Below are 26,823 nucleotides of genomic sequence, written 5' to 3'. Positions count from 1 at the left end.
CCTGCTGCACCAATAAATTCACTCCTTATATCTGAATCATAAACAAGATTGGTCACAGATTTACTACCAAGCCACGTGACCCTTTTGCTCAGTGATCAGTTATTCTCACACAGTGACAAATGTTTTTAAGAGCCTCACTCAGGCTTCAACACAGATTCTAGTCGTGTTTTACTATTTTATTGGTTGTATTTCTTCCTCCAGATGAGACAACTGGCTACTACCAAGTTTCAGGAGAGTCCAAAAATGCAGTAGGTTTCTTAGCCTAAAATGTTTTCATTTATAAAACTAAAATCTTACCATTTTCGTCTGACTGAACCTTTTTTCTCTGTCTGCCAAATCTTAATGTACCCTTGATTTGTAAACTTTTTGCTTTTTAAAAATGTGTTGCATTTTTATATAGACCATAGCTGTTCTCAAACTAATATGCATTTTTTAATACTACACCTTCAAACATACTCAGCTTTCCAAGTTGAAACAAAGTGCATTTCAGGATTGCAGTGTCCAGCCCTCTTGACCTTACAAAGCCACACACCAAAATTTCTACCCAAAAAACTCATACTGTTTCCATTTTAGAGCACAAGGAAAAGGGAGCTCCAAAAGTAGCACACAGGCAAGAGAGAACAGTATCTTTCAGCAGTACCCACCAAAACTAGTTTAAGCAGAATCTGGTGATTCACCTTCTTTGAAATTAAGGCTCAGTAGCCTCCGTGCAGGCACAATCCACTGTGGCCTGTCATGAAATCCCTGGCTCAGGAGCTGCATTCTCACTGCTGAACTGTAGGCAGCTCATGATTAATTGTTAGGTTATTCATCATTTGATTGTACTACCTATACTTGCCTCTCAAGTCTAACACAAGAAATGGGCAGGTGAAGCAGAAAACTAGGAATATGAAGAAACACTGACACTGGGGAACCTAGAAAGGAAACACTAAGGTTTGTGGGAACTGGATGAAGCCTAAAGAATGACAACCAGAATTGATTAGATGAGCTGTAGATTTTGGAACAGAATTACCACAAACAAGTACAAAACAAAGAACTAAACAGATTACATAAAGAGATAATGGACAACAGAGCTAAACAAAGTCCCTACTGGCAAATCCTGGAAGAGGATCCAAAACTTACTCTCCTTTTACCAGACACCCGTGAAATCTACTTGTAAAGTATATCCTTCTCCAGTCAAAGATGATGACAGTGCATTACTGCTATTGGCTTCTCTGCTATCTGAATGGTGCAGTGAGTACCTTCAGCTACTGATCCTACTCTAAATAACCAAACTGATAAGGCATAGTTACATCATGCTCCATTATGAACTTACCACTTCACCTATTTACTAAGTTTTTAAACCTAGGAAATTACAATAAGTAAAAGCTTTAGTAAAGCAAAATATTACTAATTTCTGCATGCTAGAATTTTCAGAATTAAGATGGATTTTCAAAATATTAATTTAAAAAAATCAGAGGAAAAAAAGCCAATAAGATAATGAAAAATTTTGGGTTTTAAGCACTGCTTGAAGAGCATGCAGTGAATAAACAACAGGGTAACACACCGAACAAAGAAAAAAAAAAGTTAAACCAATTCTCAGTGTGTGTCATCAATTTTGTGCAGTCAATGAGGCAGATATTCCACAGGGAAAAAATGTGATTGTGTGATTCAAGATCATACAATAAAATCTGTATATCCACAGCAAATCGGACTGTTTGCACAGACAATATTAGCTGTGACACTGTTCAGCTTTTAAATGTTTGACTTCGCAGCCTTAAAAATGCTCTTTTAACACAGTTTCTCTAAAATGTACCATTGCAAATGAAAAGTAATAAACAATTCACTGTCAGGAAATGTACTTACACATTTCTACGTAATCCTGCATATACAGCTTACAGTTTATCATTTGTATGATTAAGATGCTAGATTGGTAGTATCATGCCTATCATCCCTTGCTTGGCTGTATATTAGCTTTATACAGAGGCTGAGCTTTATTGAATAAAATTTTCCAAACAACAATATTGGATGCTAACATGCACAATGCTGCCCATACCAAACCCTCACAATGTTTTACATTAAAGAAAAGAAATTCACAGTCCTTATCAGTTATAGATTCATGCAGCTATGGGTGTAATAGAGCCTAAACTGTAAATCAGAAATATAACAACAAGAAATCTCTGCAACCATGCAATCCAACTTCAGAAAAGAAACAGTACACAAGAGGTAAGGAAGTGTTAGATAAACTGATAAAGTATATATGAAGTATAGCAGATCATAAACCAGCTACATGTATCTGGAAATTGTTTTGCTACACTTCACAAAAAATAAAGCAGTATATTCAGTATATGCAAGATCTCAGGGTGTTAGCATTCTGGCAGCAGTTACAGCCTTACTTCTGTGAAACACCAGTAAATGCAACGCTTAAAACTAACTATGGACATTCGGCTTATAGCATAGCTATAGTAACCCATGTGCTATGCTACCTGACCCATGGGCAGTCTGCGAGGTCTCAGTCAGAAAGCCTCTCCCTTTAGTGCATTTATATTTTTAGTACTTAAAGTCCATAAAACAACTGTAAGTTAGAACCCAGGATAACAAATACTGTACTACGCTATGTAAAAATAGTCTTGGAAAATAACATAAAAAGCCCCAATAGCTGTTACATTAGAAGATCCACTTTCAGTTTAGCATGCTAGAAAAACATTCATATGCATTCACAGCACCAGCTTAGATGGTTTTCTCCAATGTAGTATATCTTATGCACAGACCTGATAATTTCTGGGGTTTTTGTGGGGAGGGAGGGTGAATTTTGTATTTTACTGTTTTCCAATCCTTTACTTCAACAATCTCAAAGTGATGACAAATTTGCAGTCTGCGTCACTTCATCCATCCTCACTTACCACTTTTTCTTGATATTATCATTACCATTTTCCAGCCACTTATCATCTTTCTTGAGTTCTTTCAGCATCATCACAAAATATTGTCTCACCAATAACTCCCTGCACACAGCCTACTCAGTTCAGTTTCAAGACTCTGCACCCTGTTGAATGTCTCCTAAAGGAGAATGTCTACTGCACTGAATCTCAGAACACTGTATGCATATAGAGTTTATTTTTCTTCTTCATCTACAGTTGACGAGAACAATTTGCTAAGGGAGTAGAAAGTTATCTCAAGGTAAAATATTATGTCGACAGCAACATATTAGCTGACCTGACATAAGTGTCCACACGCATCCTTGCAATAAGTTGGAGCTGAATTACGATTTATTACACAGGAAAGGCACATACAGAAGCAGCTGTGATCAAACAGCTAATGTACTGTTCTCTAGCTTACCTAATAGCAAATTGAGTTAATACTCTCATAGCAAAGACTAACCTTCTGAGAATGTCTAAAATATTCACACTTCATGCAGAGAATAAACACATATTAAAAACAACTGCAAACTAGAGTTAACTTTTAAAGGACCTAACTGTAGCTGACAAATATATTAATAGACAGACATAGCTTGTTCCTCTTTAAAAAAGGTAACTGTTGAAATTTGTCCATGTGAATTTCAGAAAATGGATTTTAATAAATATATTTCCAAAAAAATTAATGCTTTACATGAACATAAAATGAAATATTTTATAATTTTTATGATTATTATCTTGACTTTCAGTCATCAAAACAGAATACCTGTCTTTTTCATTCAATTACTTCCTTTTCCATATTAAGATAAAAATGCTCTTAGAGCATGGAGCATTTAACAGAATATAAACAGTTGCAATATAATCAACATTAATTTCACACCTCTAATATCCCTGCTCTCATAAAGAGAAAGGCCTCCAAAATTCAAGCTGTCCCAATAATTTAAAGTAACTTAAATCTAGTGTTGAACATCTTAAGTAAGATGGGTAATATTTCATTATTATTTCAACAGCTCTTTCTTCTACATAAAATTCAATCCTTTATTTACTAGAAACAAAAGCCTGTTTTATTTTTCCAAAAAGGAATAAACTCATTAATTCTAATACCAGACCAAAGAACTCCAAGTCTTTAGGCAAGCTGTCAATTAACAAGATTTACATTTGTTTTTAAGGTCAAGAACTTATTATCATACTACGTAGTTACCAAAAAATGCCCCAATATTACAAGAAAATGGTTACATCCCGAAAAGACATGAACTGTAAAATTCTCACATTTATGAGCAAATTTATATGTATATATGTTATTTTTTATTACAATAAAAGCCTTGCATCAAAGTATTCGCAATTTTGCAAAGATTTAAATAGGTATTTAACTTTTTATGGTATATTAGATATACTGACTATAGCATGGCTTCGGATACTACAAAAGATTTCGTTGTTGAGGACTTGAGTCAAATGTAAGGTACTACGAAAAACTGCTGCTGTACAAGGGAGTATGAAAACAATCCACATCTTCCTAGTTCCTCTATGTCTTTTTGATTGTATATATGTAGAGTATACGCAAAAATATATAGAGCAATTTACAAGATATGTACATGCATACGATGACAGGTCCAAATAGCCAGGAAAAAGGTATAGCACATCTTTTTATAAAACTTAGTAAAGATAAGAGAGGTTCAATTTTCTTTCCAGGACTTTTTTCTTGTCCCATTCTGAAAAAGTCAGCACCTCATAGGAAAACCTCATGAGCTAGCCAGATGAATTGAACAGTTTTGTTCTACAGTATTTTGCTCATATATCTGGTAAAAAATTAGGGAAGAGCACTTCACAACAGCATGGAGTTTTTCACAGGCCTGTGTATATTTCTCATAAAATGTTTATCAGCTTCTGTGACAACTCAGTAGAACAATTCTAGTTTGGAAAAAGATCACTAGAAGATACGTGCTTGCACTTTGGTGTTTGCACCTGGTCTTCACAGTTTACTTTCAGTTTGCTCCTTACCTCAGGCTGATTAGAAATATTGAGAATGAGGGCCCAGAGATCAGCTCGGAGTGCTGTTGGACACCCCTGACGAACATATTGTTGAGCTGCAGCACTGTCTTGCTCAGCTAAAACTGTAAGAAACAAAGCAGGTAATGAATTGATGTAGTTTAAGACTTCCAAAGTTTATAAAATTATCAAATACTATAATTTTTAACTTTACAAACTGGTTTACCATGCTGTAAGCATTAGCTAATGGGAAAATAACTAAAAGATCTGGTTTCCACAATGCAATTTTAAAGTAGTTCCCTGGTAAATAGGGCAGATAACTGTGGGGCAAGAATCTTCCGTTTCAGAATGTACCGACATGTTCTCTCATTATTGGTTCACGTACTCTGGAGGATAAAGACTTACTTTCTCAAAAGATTTTGTTTTGTCTTCAGATTGATATAAAAAAACACTGTACTGTTGACAGGTTTGCTTAGATGGGTCACTGTTATGAGGTTTTTGGCTACTGTGTCACAATGGCCTCTTCCTGAATACAGTACAGTACATACCTAGAGCAGATTATCTAATTCCTTACTTAAATCTATAAATTTGAAAGACATGCATCTTTAGGAATCCTAATCTGGTAGAAGTGTTGTTTCCTATCAAAGTTATGTGATTAACTGTACCCTCATATCTGAAATGTTTTTCACAACAGAGAGAGAGTTGGGAGAGAATTTCTGTGAGATTATCTAGACACTAGATCAGTGTTGCACTAGTAATCAGAAGTTTCCAAATCCATAACCTCTGATTTTTGTGAAGTCTCTCAGAAAGAATTTGCTTTTCTAAATTTAACTGAATTTGATATACAGAATATCTGCCCTGACATGAATTCGAAGGATTAGGTTTGGAATTATAAATCAATTTAACTAATTCCTCTCTCTCTCCTTCCCTTCTCTTCTTAAATACTGCATAAACCAGTCTGTCAATTTTCTGTTTAACATGCAGAGCTCTAACACAAATTGCATGTGATAATTTGATGAGGGTAAAAAGCAAAAATATTCCTATACTCCCCACAAAACTTTAGAAAAGACTGTGATTCATCTCAGCGTCCGTGAGCATTTACCTTATTGTTTCTTATTGAGACACAAAACATTAAAAATTAGTTTTGGTATATACAAGATGGGTTTTACTAAATACAATAAAGAAAATTACTCAGACTTGACAATACCTCTAATGTAAAAGCAAAATCAATACACCAGTGGCAACCAAAGTCATAACCAACACCCAATAGAACACGCAGTAGGATTTCCATTGAATAAACTGAGATTTCAGTTTATGGTCAAAACTCTTAACTTAGATTTTTACAAAATGTTGTGTGTGTCTTTGCACATAGGAAAAGATGAGACAATCTCTGTAATAGAGGCTGCTCTACACAGACAAGAGACAAGGAATAAGAATCACATTGTGAGTTGAACGACTGGCTCAGGAAGTCTGGATGGGGAATTTATTTGGAAAAACAGGAAAAGAACAGAGAGATTGATGGTACCCTAATGAGTTGCTCTTGGATCAGACAAGAGATGATGAGGGACAGAAGGAGAACCACAAAATGTGAAAGTAAGAAAGAAAGGTCACTGTTTTGTTGCTGCAACAAAAAAAAGGAATGGAGGACTTTTGGGATGGTGTCCACTCTATTTTTTAGTTTGATGGCGACAGCATTTAGCAGGAATCACAAGAGACAGTAAGAAACAGATATTGATGCATTTCAAACATTCCTTGTGTGTTTCTTCTATAAGCAAACTTGAGCTAATAAATAATTATTTCTTTTATCTATCCTTCTCTTTTGCAGATTATTTCTTGACCTACAAAAAAACCTGGAACTTCTTCAGAAAAAGCAGTATGTAGAGACAAATGAGTGAGTTTTCTGTGGTGGCTAAGTATTGCAATATTTAGCAAGTTCTGCAATTGCAAGTAACAATTTAAAAGACTTTGTTCTGATGCACAGGCGTAAACCCCATTACACTAACGAGAATTGTGTGTGCAGAGAAGGTAGTCCAGAGTCTTTTGATTTGAAAATTAAATTCAGTACTGGCATAAGTTAAGTTATCTCCAAAAGGTTATATCTCTATGCTTCCCATTTAATTTATAATGAAATATCTGTGCAGCTATTTATCTGGTAGCTACTGGTAGACTGCAAATGCTTGCTTTTCTGTTTCTATCTAAACTACAATGGTATTACTGACTGTCTCTGTCTAAATTACAATGGTATTACTGACTATGATTTGCGTTAGACTGTCTAAATTGTTGAAATTCTAAAAGGTACACATAACTGAGATACAAATTTACTAAATACATTCCTAACTACGCACAGACCATTACAGATGAAAACAGATCCATACCTTTCTGTCCAACACGTACATGTTCATTTTCAAATAATTCTAGAAAATAAAGGAATAGAAAAGAATGGCAAAAATTAAATTTAAAAAAAGATACTCCAGCTAGTTGTTTTTAAAATTTTTACTACACACCACTACATTCAGCTGATCTTTACTGCTAATGTCACTAAAAATAAACCTGTATCAGCATCAATATTCTTTTTCAAGAAACAATACTATAGAATTTTTTCTTGTCTGAAGGCCAGAAATACCAAAGTAGCACTATACTGCATGAATCTAGACTGTCAACTAAAAAATGGAAAAGTTTCCATTTAAAAAGAAAATATACTTGCTACTGTAATGTTTTCCCTTTTTATACAGAAAGATCATTTTTAAAACTTTTTCTATAGGAATAAATGCATACACGGAAAAACAGTAGAAATTATGCATGATTTAACTACTGAATATTAATATATGGATATTTTCTGTAGCCTTTTCTTAAAGATAGTTATTTGAAATATATTTGTATATATGTCTATCTGTTAGTTGGCTTAACATTTATTGGGTTTTTTCTTTATTTTTGGAGACAGGGAATTTTATTCTTTAGATCCTGAAGTGTTCAAACACACTGAAATTAATATATTTTCAACTTAAGGTGATGATTTTAAACCTTCTCCAAATCTGACCCTTCATATTTGCAATATTTTCTAGTATTAGCTATATCTTACTAAGGAAATCACTGCAATCGTAGTTACAGAAAAAATATTTATGGTTTATTATGGAGAAAAATACACAAATTACTTGATAATTGCAAAGTATTCTACTCATTAATGTTCTATTTAAATAATTGAAGCACAGCATGAGCTAACCAGGAGGCACTTGTGCTGAATCGTCAATACCCAGCTGTCCTATATTTAAGCCTAGTTCACTGAAGTCTTCTTTCTGAAAAGAAAGAAAACCATAAAATAGTAACTAACAATGTTTAATTCTCTAAATCATTACAGATTTCTTCTAAAAGGCTTAATGTGAATATTTTCTAAACCAAACATAGTTCTTTCAAATGCATATATATATTAAATATGAACTCAGGTTTTTAAAGAGAAGAAACTCACATCAATTCTTCCTCTGGTTTTAGTTCTACACCCCAGTTTTCATGTCAATGAAAGATTAGGTTAAGGATACCTTAATTCGCAGCTATTTCCCAACCCAGCTGCAAGTTTTTCTACTAGCATAAAATCCTCAAGTGACATATCAGCGAAGCATTAAGAAGAGCTCTCCTATTTTCCAATTATAATTACTAGTACTCAAGCATTTACTTTAATTTACAATCTAACAATAAAGGGATTTAAAATTACTTTGAGAAGAAAATTAGTAGCTAACTGATTATCAGGTTACTGATGTTGTACAATGTCAAATAAAACTGTAGAATTAAGATAAACTACTTTTCTTGTACAGAAAAAAAAAGAATAAGTGAATAACATGCACAGAAGTGTATTTTTGGCACAAATCAAAGCTGTGTGGCATAAAATGAAAACTTCCCTACTGGCAGATAATTTACAGTTTATGTTTCACTTTTCATTAAAAATGACTTTTCATAAAACTTTTTTATGCTCTGTGTTTTAACTACATATTTAGATTGACTTTCACTTTCAAAAGAAGAAACATAATGATATTAATATTCTTTCTTATTGTTTAGAATCTTATTAATTAGCAAGGCAAAATAATTTGTACAGAAACCTCTTGTAAGAAAAAATATACTTACCAATTCTGGAATGTCTTTAACTTTTAGGGGAACTTGAATTAGCCCCAGATGACTTCTGAAACTAGGCTGTTCTCCATTTTCATAATTTGGGTTTCGAAGATTCATCAAAACCTTAAAAATGGTAGCTCTGTCATTCCTTGCGTATATTCAGAAATTTACACTCAGAACCTTTCTTAACATCATCACTATTACAAACAGTATGTTCAGCATAAAACCATTTCCTGCAACTATCATATATATAGGCCCAAATTATCAAATTATATCTCAACAAAATCAAAAAGAAGTCAAATTTTTAAGGAAGCAATCATATTCTACTTTGAAAAGTAAACTCAAATTATGAAATAAAAAAGCAGAAATCATTTTTTATATATGGGAATAAGTGCTGGCTGTATAGAAATGTCTTCACTAAAATTCACTTCCTCAAAGCCATTAAAATATCAAGAAAATATTTCCAATGGCTACAATATCCAAGATATTCTTCAGTATTACTTCCTTCTGAAATATTTTTTATCCATAGTCTTACACTGGCAGTCCTATGTAGCTTTCAGTCAAAGTGCTATGTAATTTGCTATTAAAATAATTTCTTACTAAATAACAATACACCAAAATATTTTATTTCCTTTAAGAAAAGAGGAAATTACAGAATTTAAAACCTAAACTGAGGACAAAATTTAAGAGACAAGGAATCGTCACGATAAGTAACTTTCATCTATAAAGGAATTTACAGTGTCTTACATACTATTATTCTGTGGGCATAGATTTTGTTCCTATAATGTTGAGCTGGCAAGAACTCTTTCTAAGAGGAGTTTCCAGCTCTTATTAAATTCTTCCACAACATCCTACCTCTACAATTCTCAGTATTATAATACTATATAGCCTCATTGTCAGACTTGTAAATTACAAGATTGAAGAAAGAAAAAGCAAACCATGGAAAGAAAACAGTTTAAAAGAAAAAAAGAGTGACCTTGAAGTTCACTGAATAAGGCTAAAATTAAGATGGATTTGTTTACATATTCAAGATTAAATACACAACTTGTCTGTTAGTACAGTGATAGAAAACAGAATAAATTAAAAGTTTTCAGTATTATTATCATTAACTGAACAAGAGGAGCTCTTTAGAAATGTGATTAAATGGACAGAAAGCTTATTGTTGGATTCAGAAATGCATTCACAATTCATAACCATGAAACAATTTACACTTAAGTCAGAAATACTACAAATCTCGTCTACCACTACAAAAGACATTCCACTATACTTGCACTGAATCACAATGAAATATTAATACATTAATTCTGACTGGTAATTCAGTATTAGACTTCTAAGTTTTATTCTGTAAATTAGGAGGTCATCTTAACTCTCTAACTCTACACTGTCATTATGCTCTAGTTGATTTGTTTCTTGTACAACTCACTGGATATACAGATACTGATTTTTTAAATTTCACTTTCAATCACATTTTAATCCAAAATCTCTTACTGTGTCACCATTAAGGTCACTGTCATCAACAGTGTTTATTGTCCATTGTCCATGCTTATTCTAGGTATAGCTGGTAAAGCAAGTTCTGTTTTATTAAGATGTTCTCTGCTGGAGCCATACAAAATGATGAGTAATATTGTAATTTCTGACTTTAAAGATTCAGTAGTCACCACTTTTAAAATGGTTTGGTTTGATTACAGACAAAAGCATCCAAATTCCACACAGTTCTATTTCATGTTTGATTTTTCACAATCTTCATAGATGACCTACAATTTCAACTGCATACAAATATACTATCTACCACCAAAGTCTGTTAGCTTCACATATTGAAATTTATCAGCTTAACATACTGCAATTTAAAATGTAAAATCATTTACGAAATCAGTCAGAGAATTGCTCTCAGAGGAAGGAATTTAGCTCCAAACTGATTGCTCTTAGGAGAAAAAGAACTTTACCACAAGTACAATTTAAAAATGCAGTTTAAAAAAGACAATAGCATTTTGTTTTGCAAACAAAACACGGAGTCATAAAAAACACACCAAATTTCACTTGCTAAAAAGGACAAGTTGTCTGAAATACACTTAATTATTTTTCCCACTTCACATAAAAGACTGCTATGGATGTAAGTTAATGGCCGAGTCATTGTTCCATAAATGCTTACCTCAAGAAAATCTTTAGGTGCATAAACAGGCCGGAAGAGACTTAGATCTGAAATAAGATTCCAACTATGCCATGTTAAAACCAAGAAATAAAAAAACCATATAATTTTCCCATACCTGTAACACAATCTAGCAATTTCAATAGCATATTAAAGCAAAGATTAAAATAACATTATCACAGGTATCATGGCTACAACCACCACATATTATGCTGAGATTATGCTACTGTTAGTGCCTTAGTTTTGTAAATCAAACAAGTCAACAGAAGTCACAGGAAACTTTTTACTTATTCCACATAAGATTAAACATTCTTAGACACAGGAGAGATATGATATTCAAAAGAAGTTTGGGGGGGTTTTTTAACATCATAGATTGTTGAATTAAACATATTACTGTCAAATAAAAAATAGGGACTAGTCATAATCACACCATGTAAAGTATTTGCCATTGAAGAGGTGGTACCGCAACACAAACTAGTACCTTTGCAAAATCATTTCTTTTAAGGAACTTCAATATGAACTAAGGCAGCTAGCCTTGCTCTCCCAAAGGATAATATGACTGACTATTCTGTGCAAGTGTTATTTTTATCTTTCCTTAATAAAATGTCTTATCTTAATTATGCATATTTATGAACACTTTCTATTAGCCTCAGCTTACACTAAGAGGAGCTGTGCCCTAGCTCTATAAATCACTAAAGCACTGGAAGGAGTATTATACCATAAAATCTCAGTGGTGATTCAAAGTTAGTACAGTAACTTGAAACAAAATAATAATTAAATGAATATTTATTTACCAATGAGAAAAAAGATTGAAATCAATTTACCTTGAAAGGATTACATTAATCTTTGACTGATAAATAAGATTTATATGCTATTTTTCTATATAGAAAAATTCAATACACAAATTCAGCTGACCTTACCTGGCTCATCAGTTCCCATTTCATTCCATTTATTAAGCAGTTCTTTCTGTTCACTTACAGGCCTCTGAAAGGCACAAGAAAGTAACTTTTTTTTTTTTTTCAGAATGAGTAAAAACATGCCTATTTCAAACACATAAATTAATGTAACACTTTAGAAAAATAGATTTCACTAGCAACACAAACTTATTTTGCTCACAAATTATCCCCAGCCTGAAGGTATATTCTACCATAAAAGTCCAAGTTCCAGTTCAAGGAAAAAAGGAGCCCATTAAATAGTTTCATCTGTTTACTAATGAATTTTAGGCTATTTAGTAGTCAGTTTCATATTACTGAAGATTTACTGCTCATTCCATAGAGCTGTTGGACTTTGTAATCAAATTCCTGTCCCTGAAACAGTCATGAAAAGCAAACACAGCTGCATCCTTTATCTCATATGATGAACCATTGAGGTTCTGCTACCTATCACAGATACACAACAAAAGAAAGATAAAGAACAAAACATTCTAACATTATTCCCCAAGTCCATGATCTTTAAAATCAAAGCCTCTAAATTAATAAACACAACAACAACAAAAAACCCCAGAGCAGAATGAATGGCAAACAAAATTAGCAACATACCAGTATCTCACTCTCCTAAAGGACCAATTCAACTATAGTTTTCTCAAGCACACAAAGTATATTGTATACAGGCTATGCAGCCAGAAGTCACACAGCCCAGTGCACACAAAAATGCTCTATTAAGAGCAATGAATGTAGCAATTAGTTTTCCAACATGCTGCTCCCTCAAGAGGCTAATTACTGCAACAGCAAAGAGGAAAATCTACCTACAGACTTCATCTTCTCACAAATTGAGCTGATGTATACATTGCCACTATCCCTGAAAATTATTCTGTATTAAAATTATTTGGATATCAGCTCTTGATAACCATGTGTAAAATGAACTACGTTACAAATGTGCAAAACAAGACTTAATTTCCAAAAAATATCAGTTTGGCAATAGAAAGTTAATAATATATTACTTTTTGTGCTTAATATATTACCTTTTGTGCTTAATATATTACCTTTTGTGCTAGTGGAATACTGAGTTCTGTGCACATGCTGTTTAGACTTTTTAGAATTCGCTTCTCCCAGCTTCCCTAAAACACACAAAATAATTAAATTACAAGGACTTTCTTTTTCCTCTAATTGCATTTATCATGTAATAACAATTAGTTTTTTAAAATCATATATAAGAAAGGACAGCAAAAGTCACTAACTGACATCTGCAAAAACATTAAGGAAATATTTACGTGCCTGTTTAAACAGAAAAAAATGGAGCAATCAGATGTCATCATTTACATCACAATAAAGAAAAATTAGTTTTTCACATTTCAAATCTCCAAAAAGCATCTATTTCACAATTATTGATTTTTGACATATGCTTAGTGATCAAGCTTCCTTATATATCAACATCTAGCAAATTTTTCAAATTATTATAAGCAGGGCAATCAACTGTGTACTGAGAATGCCTTCTCCACGTTGTGATCTGAAGGGAGTGCAAGTCATAGAATCATAAAACCATAGAATGGTTTGGGTTGGAAGGGACCTTAAAGATCATCCAGTTCCAACCCCCCTGCCATCAGCAGGGACACCTTCCACTAGACCAGGTTGCTCAAAGCCTCATCCAGCCTGGCCTTAAACATTTCCAGGGAGGGGGCATCCACAGCTTCTCTGGGCAACCTGTTCCAAAGTCTTTCACCACAAAAGATGTTCTCAGAAGTTAAATAGAAATCTGGTATTTTGTAATGCTCAAAAAATAGTAAATATTCTTCTAAAATAATGCTCAGGAAACAGTTCTCTAATCAAAGAGAAAACAAGAAGTAGACAACACCTCGGTAGCAAGTGGACAGCTTAAAGAGCAGATTCTTCTGACTACTGCATTAGACCATAAGTGCCTAATCCATGGATAATCCCTCTGAAGTTAATGCCAACTAGTATTGACTTCCTAGTCAACTGATTTAGGATTTTGCTTCTGTGATTACAGCAGCACTGGTGGGTTTTATATTTAATTCAGTTTTCTGCAGATGATGAGTCAGGTCCCGATCAAATAAATGCAAAGACTCCACTTAATGTCATTTAGCTCTATTTATTATTTGTAATTAGCTGTAGACAGAAATTCTACAACAGTTACTGTCTAACCACATGTTCCTCAAACTTAAAAGTTCTGTCCAAAAGAAGCTGCAGTTTATTAGACAGGAAGTAAATGAATGGAATGGCAGATGTTAAAATGTTCTGTTAAAAAAAAACCCAACCCAAAACTATGTCTTGTCTATAATTGTTTCATTTTAGCTTCCATTTACAAGACCTTCTCATGATTCTTCCCATCAAACAAGATAGCTGTCTTTCACCAGAAATTTCTTCTCATAATCATAGAATCATAGAATGGTTTGGGTTGGAAGGAACCTTAAAGATCATCTAGTTCCAACCCCCCTGCCATCAGCAGGGACACCTTCCACTAGACCAGGTTGCTCAAAGCCTCATCCAGCCTGGCCTTAAACATTTCCAGGGGGGCATCCACAACTTCCTTGGGCAACCTGTTCCAGTGTCTGACCACCCTTACAGTAAAGAACTTCTTCCTAATATCTAATCTAAACCTACCCTCTTTCAGCCTTAAGCCATTTCCCCTTGTTTTGTCACTCCCTGCCCTTGTAAAAAGTCCTTCCCCAGCTTTCCTGTAGGCCCCTTCAGGTATTGGAAGGCCGCTATAAGATCTCCCCGGAGCCTTCTCTTCTCCAGGCTGAACAGCCCCAACTCTCTCAGCCTGTCCTCATAGGAGAGGTGCTCCAGCCCTCACATCATCCTCGTGGCCTCCTCTGGACTTGTTCTAGCTGCTCCAGGTCTCTCTTGTGTTGGAGGCTCCAGAACTGGACGCAGGACTCCAGGTGGGGCCTTACAAGAGCGGAGTAGAGGGGCAGAATCACCTCCCTCGACCTGCTGGCCACACTTCTCTTGATGCAGCCCAGGATATGGTTGGCCTTCTGGGCTGCAAGTGCACATTGCTGGTTCACGCCATCTCTTCACCTTCTCTTGCATAAACAAAACAGATCTGAGTATTAACTGCAAGGAATGTTTTCCAAATCAAAGTATTTTCTATAATACTCTGTATAATATTTTTATTTAACTGTATTATCATATTTAAATGCCTTTCAAATGCTGCAGCTACACACCACCATGCCACAAACTGGTTACTCTCTCACAGAGGGGTGGTGTAGAGCATTTACAGTACCCTATTTTGCTGAGAAGTGGTATTTTGTAGCTGGAAGAAATGAGAAGTGAGAGAGCATGAAGACTACTAAACCCTATAGGATAAGAAAGTGGAAACAAAGATAGAATATAGAGATGCTAGTAGCAGTTTAAAAAACAAAGTTAAATAATCAAAATCAAAATTAAAGAAAAGTAGATTTTTTTTTAAAAAAAGAAGGAAAAAAAATAAAGAAAGAGCACAGATATGGTCCAGGATATAAAAGCTACAAAAGAACCACAGAAGAGGCACATGGCAGCTTTGCAAGACCAAGAACTAGCTCATTCCAAGAAGCGATGGAGATCAATACTCTCAGCATGACTGACAACTGCCAGACCAGACATTAACCCACTTATTGTGTTTGGGATGCAACATGTTAGTAATAAATAATTTCTGGATACTCATAAACTGTGCCATAATTCAGCCTTCAAGACTCTGCCCAGTAAAAGATGCTCAAATAAAAGCAACAAAACAAAAAAAAAACAAACAAACAAAAAAAAAGAGAGTTACACAGCGTCTCCAAGTAAGATGCCCTCCCCTCTCCTCAGGTCAGCACAGTTACCTGCAGTGAACAGAAAGAGAACGCAGTATCCTTGACTGAAATAAAAGCCAGAGGCAGAGTTCATGAAGTCATTTCATTGATGGGAACAATAAATTTTCCAAGATGATTCTTCTAATTTTCTGGAGTCATTTAACACTACGAAAACATGTTGCTTGGATTGCTACGGTTACAATGATAACCTTCCGTAAAATAGTTGAAACCGAGGAAGGCCGTACCGCAACTTGGGACCAATTTCAAACACGTCTATTACAACTCATTTATCTTATCCTGTAGCAAAGTAATTTATAAACTTTCATTGCAGTTACATGAAACTGAGTGGACAACAAATAAACTAAACAGACATACGTTACAACTGCATAAACTAGTCAGGATTAGTTACTGTTTTTTTCCACAATAATGAATCCTAAAATTCTTTCTTCTAGAAGACTAGAAAGAAATGTGATTCTTTCAGAGGGTACCTATAAGACCTACTCTGTGGTTAGAATTCAAGATGTCTGGACACAGATTGCATTTGGTACATTTTCTCTAATCAAAATCTGCAAACTTCAAAAACAAGAGAAAACCAGAAACTACGTTGGTATTCCTCTCGTTCTGATGCTCATGAACTTTGCTCGTGAACTTTCCATTTGGCCTCTGATAAGAGGCATAACTTAAGATAGAAGAAACCAAATCAATACATGATCTGAAAGGGATCTGAATAGCCCCCACTCCAACTTCTGTAACAAGAAACAGAAATTCTCTTAGAAATAATAAAAATGTTTTAAAATTTTCTTTTTACTTTAATACTTTTCAAATAAAACATTCTTTTTCTTTCTCAACTATTCAAGCAGTCAAGTCTATTTTCTCAGATTGAATTGACTATTGGAGGAAGACATTTTAAGCAGATCTTCAGCAGTCACATTAGAATATGTAGCACTGTCCTTTTAATTTTTTCAGAGTCCATCAGTCTTTTTCAAGAAAGAAAATTAATAATTTAGCTGGTTTTTGCCCTTTAGGGATTATGTAACTCTTCTGGGAGAAATTAAGATATGGATAGGAGCACCCCTATTATACTTTAGTAAGTTCCTAGTACCTACACTGTTATTGAAATCAACTGTAATGTTACTCTTACTTTAAAAAGGACTGGGGAGTGCTCTAGCTCGTAACTATGAACATACAGGTCAGAGTGCTTTTTGATTGTGTGTCTTTATAGCATGTACAACACGGGGAATCTGGTTTTAGCTGGGCAAAAACCCCACCAGAATATCAATAGCAAATATAGCATTGTACTTCAAGGTAACTTTCTAATCAAGTTTGTTGTTTATATATGGACTTTCTTCAAAATGCAAGATCTGAAAATGAACAAAGGAATACAGGAAAATTTAAGTACTGGGAGAAAAGGATGTGCTTTAGCAAAGCTCCGCTTCAGCACGATCACAGATTTGCCTAGAAGCACAGAGGTAAAGGATATAATGAAGCAAGGGACAAACAGGTTAAAATACAGACAATTATGGTCGTCTGTCTTCCCAGAATTCTCAAGTGCAGCCCACAAGAGAATAATTTACCTTTTAAGGTCCCTGCATTTTTAGATAACCAGCTGATGGTACTCAAGTAGAACATACTGAATTTACCCTAAAGTTTTCCCATAGTAGTACATCACAATTCTCATTTTTGCAAATGCACTGCAGTACCCTGGTTTTAAGAACTGCTCTACTTTCTGGAAGGTACACTCTATTGCCAAAGATGACCCAGGGGTATGGTTCTGTCTGCACAAATTTCAGAAAAACCTATCATTTTTTTCATTGGAGACAAATTTAGAAATAATGGAACAAAACTTTAAATAAGATCAAGCAAAAATAAGTATTGTTAACTCAAACAACATGGGTTCTCCAGAACCAGTAGAGTATCTCACCTTCCTCTGAAGATAGCTAGTTAACTTAATGTCACCTCCCTCTGGAAAACAACACCGTTCCCATTCCTATTACGGAAAGCAGCTGCTTGAGCCAAGCAGGGCTGCAGATGTGGTGTACTTAGACTCTAGTAAAGCCTTCAACACTGCTTCCCACATCATTCTCCTGGAGAAACTGGCCGCTCATGGCTTGGATGAGCATACTCATCGCTGGGTAAAGAACTGGCTGGATGGCCCAGACCAGAGAGTTCTGGCAAATGGAGTTAAGTCCAGTTTGTGCCTGGTCACGAGTGCTGTTTCCCAGGGATCAGTGTTGGGGTCAGTTCTGTTTAATATATTTTTCAATGATCTGGATGAGGGCATTGAGTGCACCCTCAGTAAGTTTGCAGATGACACCAAGTTCAGTGGCAATTTTGATCTGCCAGAGAGTAGGAAAGGCTTGGCAGAAGGACCTGGACAGGCTGGATCAATGGGCTGAGGACAATTGTATGAAGTTCAATAAGGCCAAGTGCTGGGTCCTGCACTTGGGTCACAACAACCCCATGCAACACTACAGGCTTGGGGAGGAGTGGTTGGAAAGCTGCCAGGGAGAAAAAGACCTGGGGGTGTTGGTCGACAGCCGGCTGAACATGAGCCAGCAGTGTGCCCAGGTGGCCAAGAAGGCCAACAGCATTCTGGCCTGTATCAGAAACAGTGTGGCCAGTGGGACCAAGGAAGTGATTGTCCCCTTGTATTCAGCACTGGTGAGGCTGCACCTTGAGTACTGTGTTCAGTTCTGGGCCCCTCAATACAAGAGGGACATCGAGGCTCTGCAGCATGTCCAAAAAGGGCAACAAAGTTGGTGAGGGGCTGGGAGAAAAAGCTGAGGGAGCTGGGGTTGTTTAGACTGGAGAAGAGGAGGCTGAGGGGAGACCTTAGGTGGGTGTTGGTCTCTTCTCCAGGGTAACGGGTGACAGAACGAGAGGAAATGGCTACAAGTTGCACCAGGGGAGGTTTATGTTGGATATTAGGAAAAATTTCTTCACAGAAAGGATGGTCAAACATTGGAACAGGCTGCCCGGGGAGGTGGTAGAGTCGCCATCCCTGGTGGTATTTAAAAGACGGGTAGATGAGGTGCTTAGGGACGTGGTTTAGAGATGGGGATCGGTAGTGATAGGTTAATGGTTGGACTTGATGATCTGAAAGGTCTTTCCAACCACTATGATTCTACTTCAACACAGAACTGACTGCTCCTCTCCCGTTTTCTTACTCCTTATGCTTTGTAACTGGACAATGTGGCATCATTTCTTATCCACCTATCTCCTCCTCAAGTTTACTTGTTTAACTTTTTTTTCAAAATCCTGAAACAAGTTCCCCCTAGCTTACAGCTAAAACCAGGAAAAAGGACCTGTATGGATTAAAACATAGCAGTGCAAATTTGTGAATTATATATTATGGTACTATCATGATAAGAGTTCCTGCTTTTTTTCTGAGAATTATAGTGCTTGGCGTGTTATGAATTTTGTAAAATCTACATATGACACAATTAAAAGACAGCTTCATGGAGGATATCAGACTGTGGAAACACTTCCTAGCATTTCTTTGGACTGAGCTTCTCATGCTTCTCTTTAGCTCTTTTTGCTCTGATTTTTATGTCATCCACTTAATTTCTTCATTGCTGTTTCCAGCAGACTTGTCCCAAATCTAGCAAAGGCTTTCCCAGCAAACTCTAGGAGCAAAACAGTTACAGGTCTGCAAACAATTCACCTCATCAAAATGTAGATATGAAAATAGTCAGTATACAAGTTCAGTGGATTCAGGAATGTTTCAACTTACATCAGTCACTGCTGGGCAGGTAAACCAAATTAGCAAAGGTCAAATTTTCAATCCTAGGCTCTAGTGCTAACACTTTGTCTGCATGAAGATGCATATGTTTTAAGCAATAATTCTGCTTTTAAACAAGGTGGGAAGAGGTGAGCTATCTCCCCAAAACTGTAACCAGATCAAACAGTTCAGAAAACACCAGAGATGTGAAATAACCTGATGTTTTAAAGAAGGGCCCTAAATATTATATCTGCCATTTTTCAGGAAACAAACAAAGACCTAGTATTTCTCTCTAGGAAAGATCTAGAAAATTACAGACTAAAGCAGCTGTACCCAGTGATCTATCTCAACCCAAACACAGGTTCAGCTCTCCAGCACACATGATTAGGAAATATACATCACATTAATATTCAAAGATATGTAAATATTAATGGCAGTACTTTTTCTACACTGGACAATTCCACAGTTGCATGAATTATTTACAGCATTACTATTCATTGCTGTTAACGCTCTATCGTTTCCTAGAAAGCTGTTTTTCTTTTAAGGTAGTAAAGAGAATACAGTATAAAAACTTCAGCCTGCCACTTAAGAATAAGAAAACAGAACCAATTTGAGGAGAAAAAGGATTAATTATGAACACTGTAATATCTACTCTAGAAAAATACTAATAGTTTTAATTACTGATTCAAAGTAATTCCAATAACTGATATCAAAGTAAGATGGTTTTCAGAACGTATTACTCTTCTTTCCAGAGTTCTGAAGTAGAGCAAAATTAATTAAGATAAAAAAGGATAAAGAAAATGTCAACAAACTCATAACAATGGAAACAGTATCTTAAATAGTGGTTGTGCATAATAAAAACCGAATATGACTTATATGGAAAACATTTTTCTACCAAGACAAATTTTGTTGATAGTATCAAAACATTATTTTCCAACTGTTGTGACGTTAAAAGACAAATCAGGTGAAAAAAAATCTACCTACAAATAAAACAAAAACAGTCTTCTACCTTCAAAACATTAATTAGATTTCCAATACCTAATGAAAGCATATTGGTAAGTTCCCATTTATTTCTCTCTTAAAACATATTATCAACATGTATAGCTGCATTTTAGCTATTTCCAATTATTTTAAACAAACAGTAATGGAAACACTGACTTTGTAAGCTTTTCACATTCTTTGTTGCTCTTTAATCAAAAAGAGTAACAAAATAAAGCCTAGTTGTGATTCAGCTGACCTGATCATGATTGCTTCCTGATAGACCTACTACCTACAGTGATAAATGTGTGTGCATGTTGAAAAATCGAACACTCACATGTACCTCAGTGGTTTTAGAAAACAAATTTTAAACACTGTGTATTTATTATTATTTCAGAACTATCACCATTTATCAATATCTCTCTACTAAAAGGATTCATATGTCTTTATTGAAGAGTTGTATTTCAAGAAAAGATTTGAAAGATGATCTATTGGTTTTGGCCAGGATATTGTTAATTTTCTTCACAGTAGCTGGTATGGTGCTGTGTTTTGGATTTGTGACCCAAATGGCATTGACAGCACAGCAACATTTTTGCTATTGCTGAACACTGTATAGATAGCATCAAAGCCTTTTCTGTTTCTCATGCTGTCCCACCAGTGAGTAGGCCGGGGGTGCACGAGAAGCTGGGAGGGGACACAGCTAGGACAGCTGACCAAAGGGATATTCCACACCATAGGACGTCATGCTCCGAATAAAACAGCTGGGAGAAAGAAAGAGGAAGGGAGGATGTTTGGAGTTACGGTGTTTGTCTGCCCAACTAACCGTTATGTGTGGTGAAGCCCTGCTTTCCTGGAGGTGGCAGAACACCTGCCTGCTGATGGGAAGTAGAGAATTAATTCCGGTTTTGCTTTGCTGGCATGCACAGCTTTTGCTTTACCTATTAAACTGTCTTTGTCTGTCTTTATCACAAGTTTTCTCACTTTTGCCCTTCTGATTCTCTCCCCCATTCTACTGGGGGGAGTGAGCGAGCGGCTGAGCTGCCTACCAGGGTAAACTCACCCCAGAGGATATGGATGCATAATACTCTTTGAAATAAGGCTATGAAATTTTGTAACTAGTAAGGACAGGACTTCCTCTACTCATTCCTAAGTTATTAGAAAAACAGTCCTATCCACACAGTGCTAAAAATACTGGTTACTCGTTTATAAAATGATAACCAATGAAACTGGTTTAGATAAACATACACATAGATAGACCTCTCTGGTTTTCGCTTTAGTAAACTGATGAGAGTGATTTTTCAGGCAGTAAATTGTGTCATTATATTTTGCATCACAGAATAAAAATTGTTTAATATAGTCTTTGTCCCTAAATACTAAAGACTGAAACCCAGGACAGCAAGATAAGACTTACTGGAATATGCAACAATATGATTGAAAAGTAACACAATTTGTTGAATGCCTTGTAAAAAAATCCTGCAATATATTTCTAGGCACAGCTGAATTAAATACAATTTTATCCTTACCTCAGGTATTTTGGCGAGATCATATTCTGGAAGCTTTTTTTATGTTTTTATGTGTATTTTTAAAATTTATTTCAAATGGCATATAGTGGTGAAAAAGTAAAACCAATTAAGCAATTTTTTTTCCTGACATCAAAAATCATCATTTAATCTTATCTAGTCTAGCTTCCTCTAATTCTCCTTCAATATGCCTTAAGCTTCTCAGCTCTATACTTTTCATAGAATCATAGGATGGTTTGGGTTGGAAGGGACCTTTAAAGGTCATCCAGTCCAACCTACTTGCAGAAAACAGGATCTTCAACTAGATCAGGTTGCTCAGAGCCCCATCCAATCTGGCCTTGAATGTTTCCAGGGATGGGGCTTCTACCACCTCTCTGGGCAACCTGTTCCAGTGTTTCACCACCCACATTGTAAAAAGACATTTTAAGCAGATTTTAAAACCATTACCTCTTGTCCTGTTGCTATAGGTCCTGCTAAAAAGTCTGTCCCCATCTTTCTTCTAGACCTCTAAGTATCGAAAGGACACAATAAGGTCTCCCTTCTCTTTTCCAGCTTGAACAACCCCAACTCTCTCAGCCTTTCTTCATCTTCCTTTCACATTTCTAGGTACCAAACATATTTCTTCTTCCTGAAGATCCCACTATCTCTGCAGCCTGTAGTCTTTCATTGCCAAACTGCCTGCCAGTGTCTCTTCGTAATAGTATTCTTGTAACCCTACATGAAATGACTACACTTTTTCTTCTTCCCCAAAAAATCAATTTCTCCTCCTTGACATATTTCACATTGTCTCTATTCTACAATATTCACCCACCTGCCATTATATCCTACTTCTTTCACAGCTGAAGAATTACTTGAGCATTTTTTTTGTATGTATGTAAAATGTCACATATACAACATAACTATTAACTCCAGTGCAACTACAAATTTCTGGTTTTCCTAAGGTATAAAACCTAGAAATTGTATAATAACATTATCAAGAGTGAATTTCAAATAGTCTAATCAAAGATCTGATATGCATGGTAAAATAGATAACAACCAACCTGTGCTTTCCTCATATAAGCTAACGGTTCTTTCATATGCTCAGGCGGTGCTGCAGGATGACAGGGTGAAGGAAACCTTAAAGAAAGTACAGTACTTTTTAAATGTTCAGATTTTTATTTTGCTTAATTAATCTTGTATTCGTAAACCTAAACATAACTTCTTTCATGTCAGCATTAGTAAAACAACTGTGGTCAAGAACTAAAAATAAGCATTATTTTCAAAAGTATTTCTTCCTCATCCCTTCCAATGGACACAAACAATATAAGGATATGTAAGTATTAATAACATTTCAGCATGAGTTCTTCTTATATTAAAAATAATACTTCCTCATAATTTCACATATTTGTAAAATAAAATCAAATAAGTCTGTGAACAAATCAGGTATTTTAGAAGTGTGTCCTCTTCACATCTTTGCATCTTTATGACTCTTTGGAACTTTTACTATCCAAAATAATTATATTTTTTTCAAGAGACAATATTTTTTTTAGGATTTCCTTTCAAAAACCAATAACGAACATGCACATGTCCAAAGCAATTAGAACTTTTGTGGTCTTGACCTAAGTAAAGCAGAATATCCATTCATAAACTGCATTATGCCAAAATATAAAAGCTGCACCAAAACTAAAACCAAAAAACCACCACAAAAAAGAAACACTAATTTGTCTTCTTTTGCAGATTATTTCCAATCAATTACTGCCAAACATTCCATCCATTTTAATTTTAACTGTCTCAAACGTCTTTCAGGAAACAAAATTTACACAGTTTCTCTTATAGTTAGCCTAACTTTTCATTTGTTTATATGTATTCAATAAGTTGCTTTCATATGATTTTGGGAAACCCTCCCCAAATTTGTTCCCATTTTAACTGGTAAGGTCATTCTTGAACTTGTCACTAATTTGCTCTGGACAACTCTGTGCCTGTGTGTAAAATGGAATCGATACTAACAGACTTCAACAATGCTGTTTCTTGGCTTTTCCACAGTGCTCATAAAATCATGGTATTCTTAGATAATTTCAATTTTCCAGGGCTAATTTCATTATTGCTTGCAGCTTATCTCCATGAACTCAAAGAAAGCATAAGCATTAGTCCAAAAGACAGGTAAATATTTTTCCCTTTAAAGATATGATGAAGATTAATCTTTACTGAGAGATACATTCAGAAGTATTTTGCTGAATCGAGTCCCTTGTATGACTAATAAACACTGTTCAAAACTGGTAACACTAATAAGCTTATTTAAATGAGCACAAATAGATTTGCATACATATTTCTTATACAGTTGCATTTATGGCTACATTTGTTATGAAATTCACCTTTCCACCTTGCCAGAATGTAAAGGCAATTTATGCTTCCCAGAAGTCTAATCCAAGGTTTGCTGAATAACAGCAAAAAGGGAATTTCACAAATTTCAGTGTGTTTATAACCATATCCCAAGCATGACGAGCACTGAACTGGTAAGTCTAGAGATCCAGTATCTCAAAGACTTTTAAAAATAATTAATACAACAAATGTGTGCAATGCTGTCATCAGCATCTGAAAATAATTAAAATTTCTTTGCAGCAACTATCTCAGCTACACAAGAATTACATTATGCCTGTTGGTACATTTGGAATTAAAACAACAAATAAATTACTAAATTAACTAAAAAATGTGGTGGTATTTGTTTCACTCATTCTTTAAAATGTACTTGAGTCAAGTATTTTCACCAGGATGTAAAAGAAATAATGGCACTTCAAAAACAGAAATGAAGCAGGCACCCTTGGTATGACAGATCTTGCAGATAATAGTAACACATCTTACACCTATATATACAAATGAATCAAAAGTACATCATATGAGTAGAACTTATTAAATAATAACACTGAATAAACTCACACGTTGAGTTCACTATAAACAGCATTCTGAAGCTTTTTTTCCCAACCTGTTAAAATAAAAAAGTATCCAGAAGACAATTTTAGAAATTAATACTAATGAAACATGAATCAGAGGTTGCTTTGCAGTCACTAGAGTTTTCTGTCCTGTCTCAATACATGTCTACCTACCAGACAGACAGGAAGAGATTAAAAAACCTTAACACAATTAAGGTAGGAAAAACTGCAAGTTGAGACCAGTATAGAGGTTGTATACCCTTTATTTCCTTCTGCTGTTCAAATAACTACAACACAGTTTTGGTTAAACAGTTATATGCTATTTTTTTCAAAACCATGATATTATTAAAAGAACTATAAATATTAATAGACACAGCATTCCTGATTATTATAAATATCATACCACTTTGCATCAGATATTCACATTATAGTTAGATAGCCTAAAACTTCCAATGGAAACTGCAAATTTAACTTAGCGTAAAATTTTCAAGAGTACCACCATGAAGGCTAATCTCCATTTTCAGGAGTGACTGAACTCTTGTATCATTCAGAACTTTCAAAAAACTTACCAGTATCTTATAAAATGATGGCATGTTTTTCAAAATGCTGCTAGAATCCAATAACTTTTTCTCTTTTAATTTTCTTCATCTCATTTAAAAATCTGGAATCACTGAATGTCTACTTCTGGCTACTGTCAGTGACAAGATACCAAGCTGCACAAACTACTATTTTCATCATGTATGTCACATATTTTCTTACTTCAATCTATACTGTCCACAAATGTATCAATGAAGTATTACAAACCTGACGTCTTCAGAAAATCCTTAATATCTTCTTTTAGTGATTCCAGTTTAATTTCTGGTTTGTGTAGGCTAACCTAATAAGAAAAATAAATAAAATAATAAATAAACAAACATCAAGCAAGCACTAAAAAGAAAGGAAACTGTATATTTTAAGTTATGAAACAAAAAACGTACATGCTAAAAGTTATACAAAAAGCAAACTGCTGCCTACTGACTTGGTGGATGTTTTTGCACACGATGTCTTTGCTTTTACATCAGTGCTAAAAGCTGCACGTGGGAAGGAGAGAGAAAGGAGAAGGAGTATCCAGTGACATATATGCTTAATATTCTGAGCAAGTACCCCACCTACTTAGCACGAATGCTAGACTCTACACATTAAAGGACTGGTCATAAGGTACACAAGTAAATAACTAGAAGCCACTCACTGTAGTCTACATGAAAGAATCAAACTGAAAATGTTCCTTAACTTCTCACTAAAACCTCCCACAGTTCACCTCTTTTGGATAAGAAATGCCATCTTCAAACATTGTGGACCAAACATTCCCCACGGTAGCTGTGGCTACCAGATACATGCAGCCTCTTGTAAGGAAATGCACTCGATACAGACAATCAGGTACCAACCAGTTTACAGCCATACGATCACACTACCATGCAGATGTTGCTGCAGATTTTTCAGCAGCAGCAGGAGCAGCTGCTATAGTATCTCCTTCTTCTATAGCTAGACCAAGAGAAGAAAACAAATAGACCACAAAGGTCCAAAAGGACAACAATCAGAAACTCAGGAGTTTCTGTGAAGTTACTTCTAATACACATTTTCCTAAACATGGAGTGTGGCAATTGCTGATTAACACCAGAGGATAAAGCTAGAGGTTTAGAAAAGAATAGCAACCCTGCTTGCCAACTTGAAAATAACACTGGGAGATCTGTGTGCAACTTACTGCACTGCCATGACAGCTCAAGGCATATGTTAGAAACATACGGACACATCACCTACCTAAAAACGTGAGATATCTCTTACCAAAAGTACTTAGCAATATGC

General features: G+C 35.2%; 1 protein-coding gene across 1 annotated transcript in view; it reads right to left on the bottom strand.

Annotated features, from left to right (window-relative positions):
- The window catches only part of TBC1D19 (TBC1 domain family member 19), a gene marked incomplete at its 5' end in the record, with an annotated part of 44,080 nt that extends 18,222 nt beyond the window's left edge, over positions 1 to 25,858 (bottom strand). The window contains 10 exons of the mRNA XM_010162154.1: positions 4,890 to 5,002; positions 7,253 to 7,291; positions 8,098 to 8,170; positions 8,991 to 9,101; positions 11,128 to 11,174; positions 12,045 to 12,108; positions 13,106 to 13,180; positions 23,116 to 23,191; positions 24,989 to 25,034; positions 25,786 to 25,858. Of these exons, the coding sequence (XP_010160456.1) occupies positions 4,890 to 5,002; positions 7,253 to 7,291; positions 8,098 to 8,170; positions 8,991 to 9,101; positions 11,128 to 11,174; positions 12,045 to 12,108; positions 13,106 to 13,180; positions 23,116 to 23,191; positions 24,989 to 25,034; positions 25,786 to 25,858 (717 nt within the window). The remainder of the gene's footprint in view (positions 1 to 4,889; positions 5,003 to 7,252; positions 7,292 to 8,097; positions 8,171 to 8,990; positions 9,102 to 11,127; positions 11,175 to 12,044; positions 12,109 to 13,105; positions 13,181 to 23,115; positions 23,192 to 24,988; positions 25,035 to 25,785) is intronic.
- Positions 25,859 to 26,823: the final 965 nt, after the last annotated feature.

Source organism: Antrostomus carolinensis, unplaced genomic scaffold (assembly GCF_000700745.2).
Source record: "Antrostomus carolinensis isolate BGI_N321 unplaced genomic scaffold, ASM70074v2 scaffold5892, whole genome shotgun sequence".
NCBI classification, from domain to species: Eukaryota; Metazoa; Chordata; class Aves; order Caprimulgiformes; family Caprimulgidae; genus Antrostomus; species Antrostomus carolinensis.
Note: the sequence above shows the minus strand (reverse complement) of the source record. Positions and strands in the feature narration are given on the sequence as shown.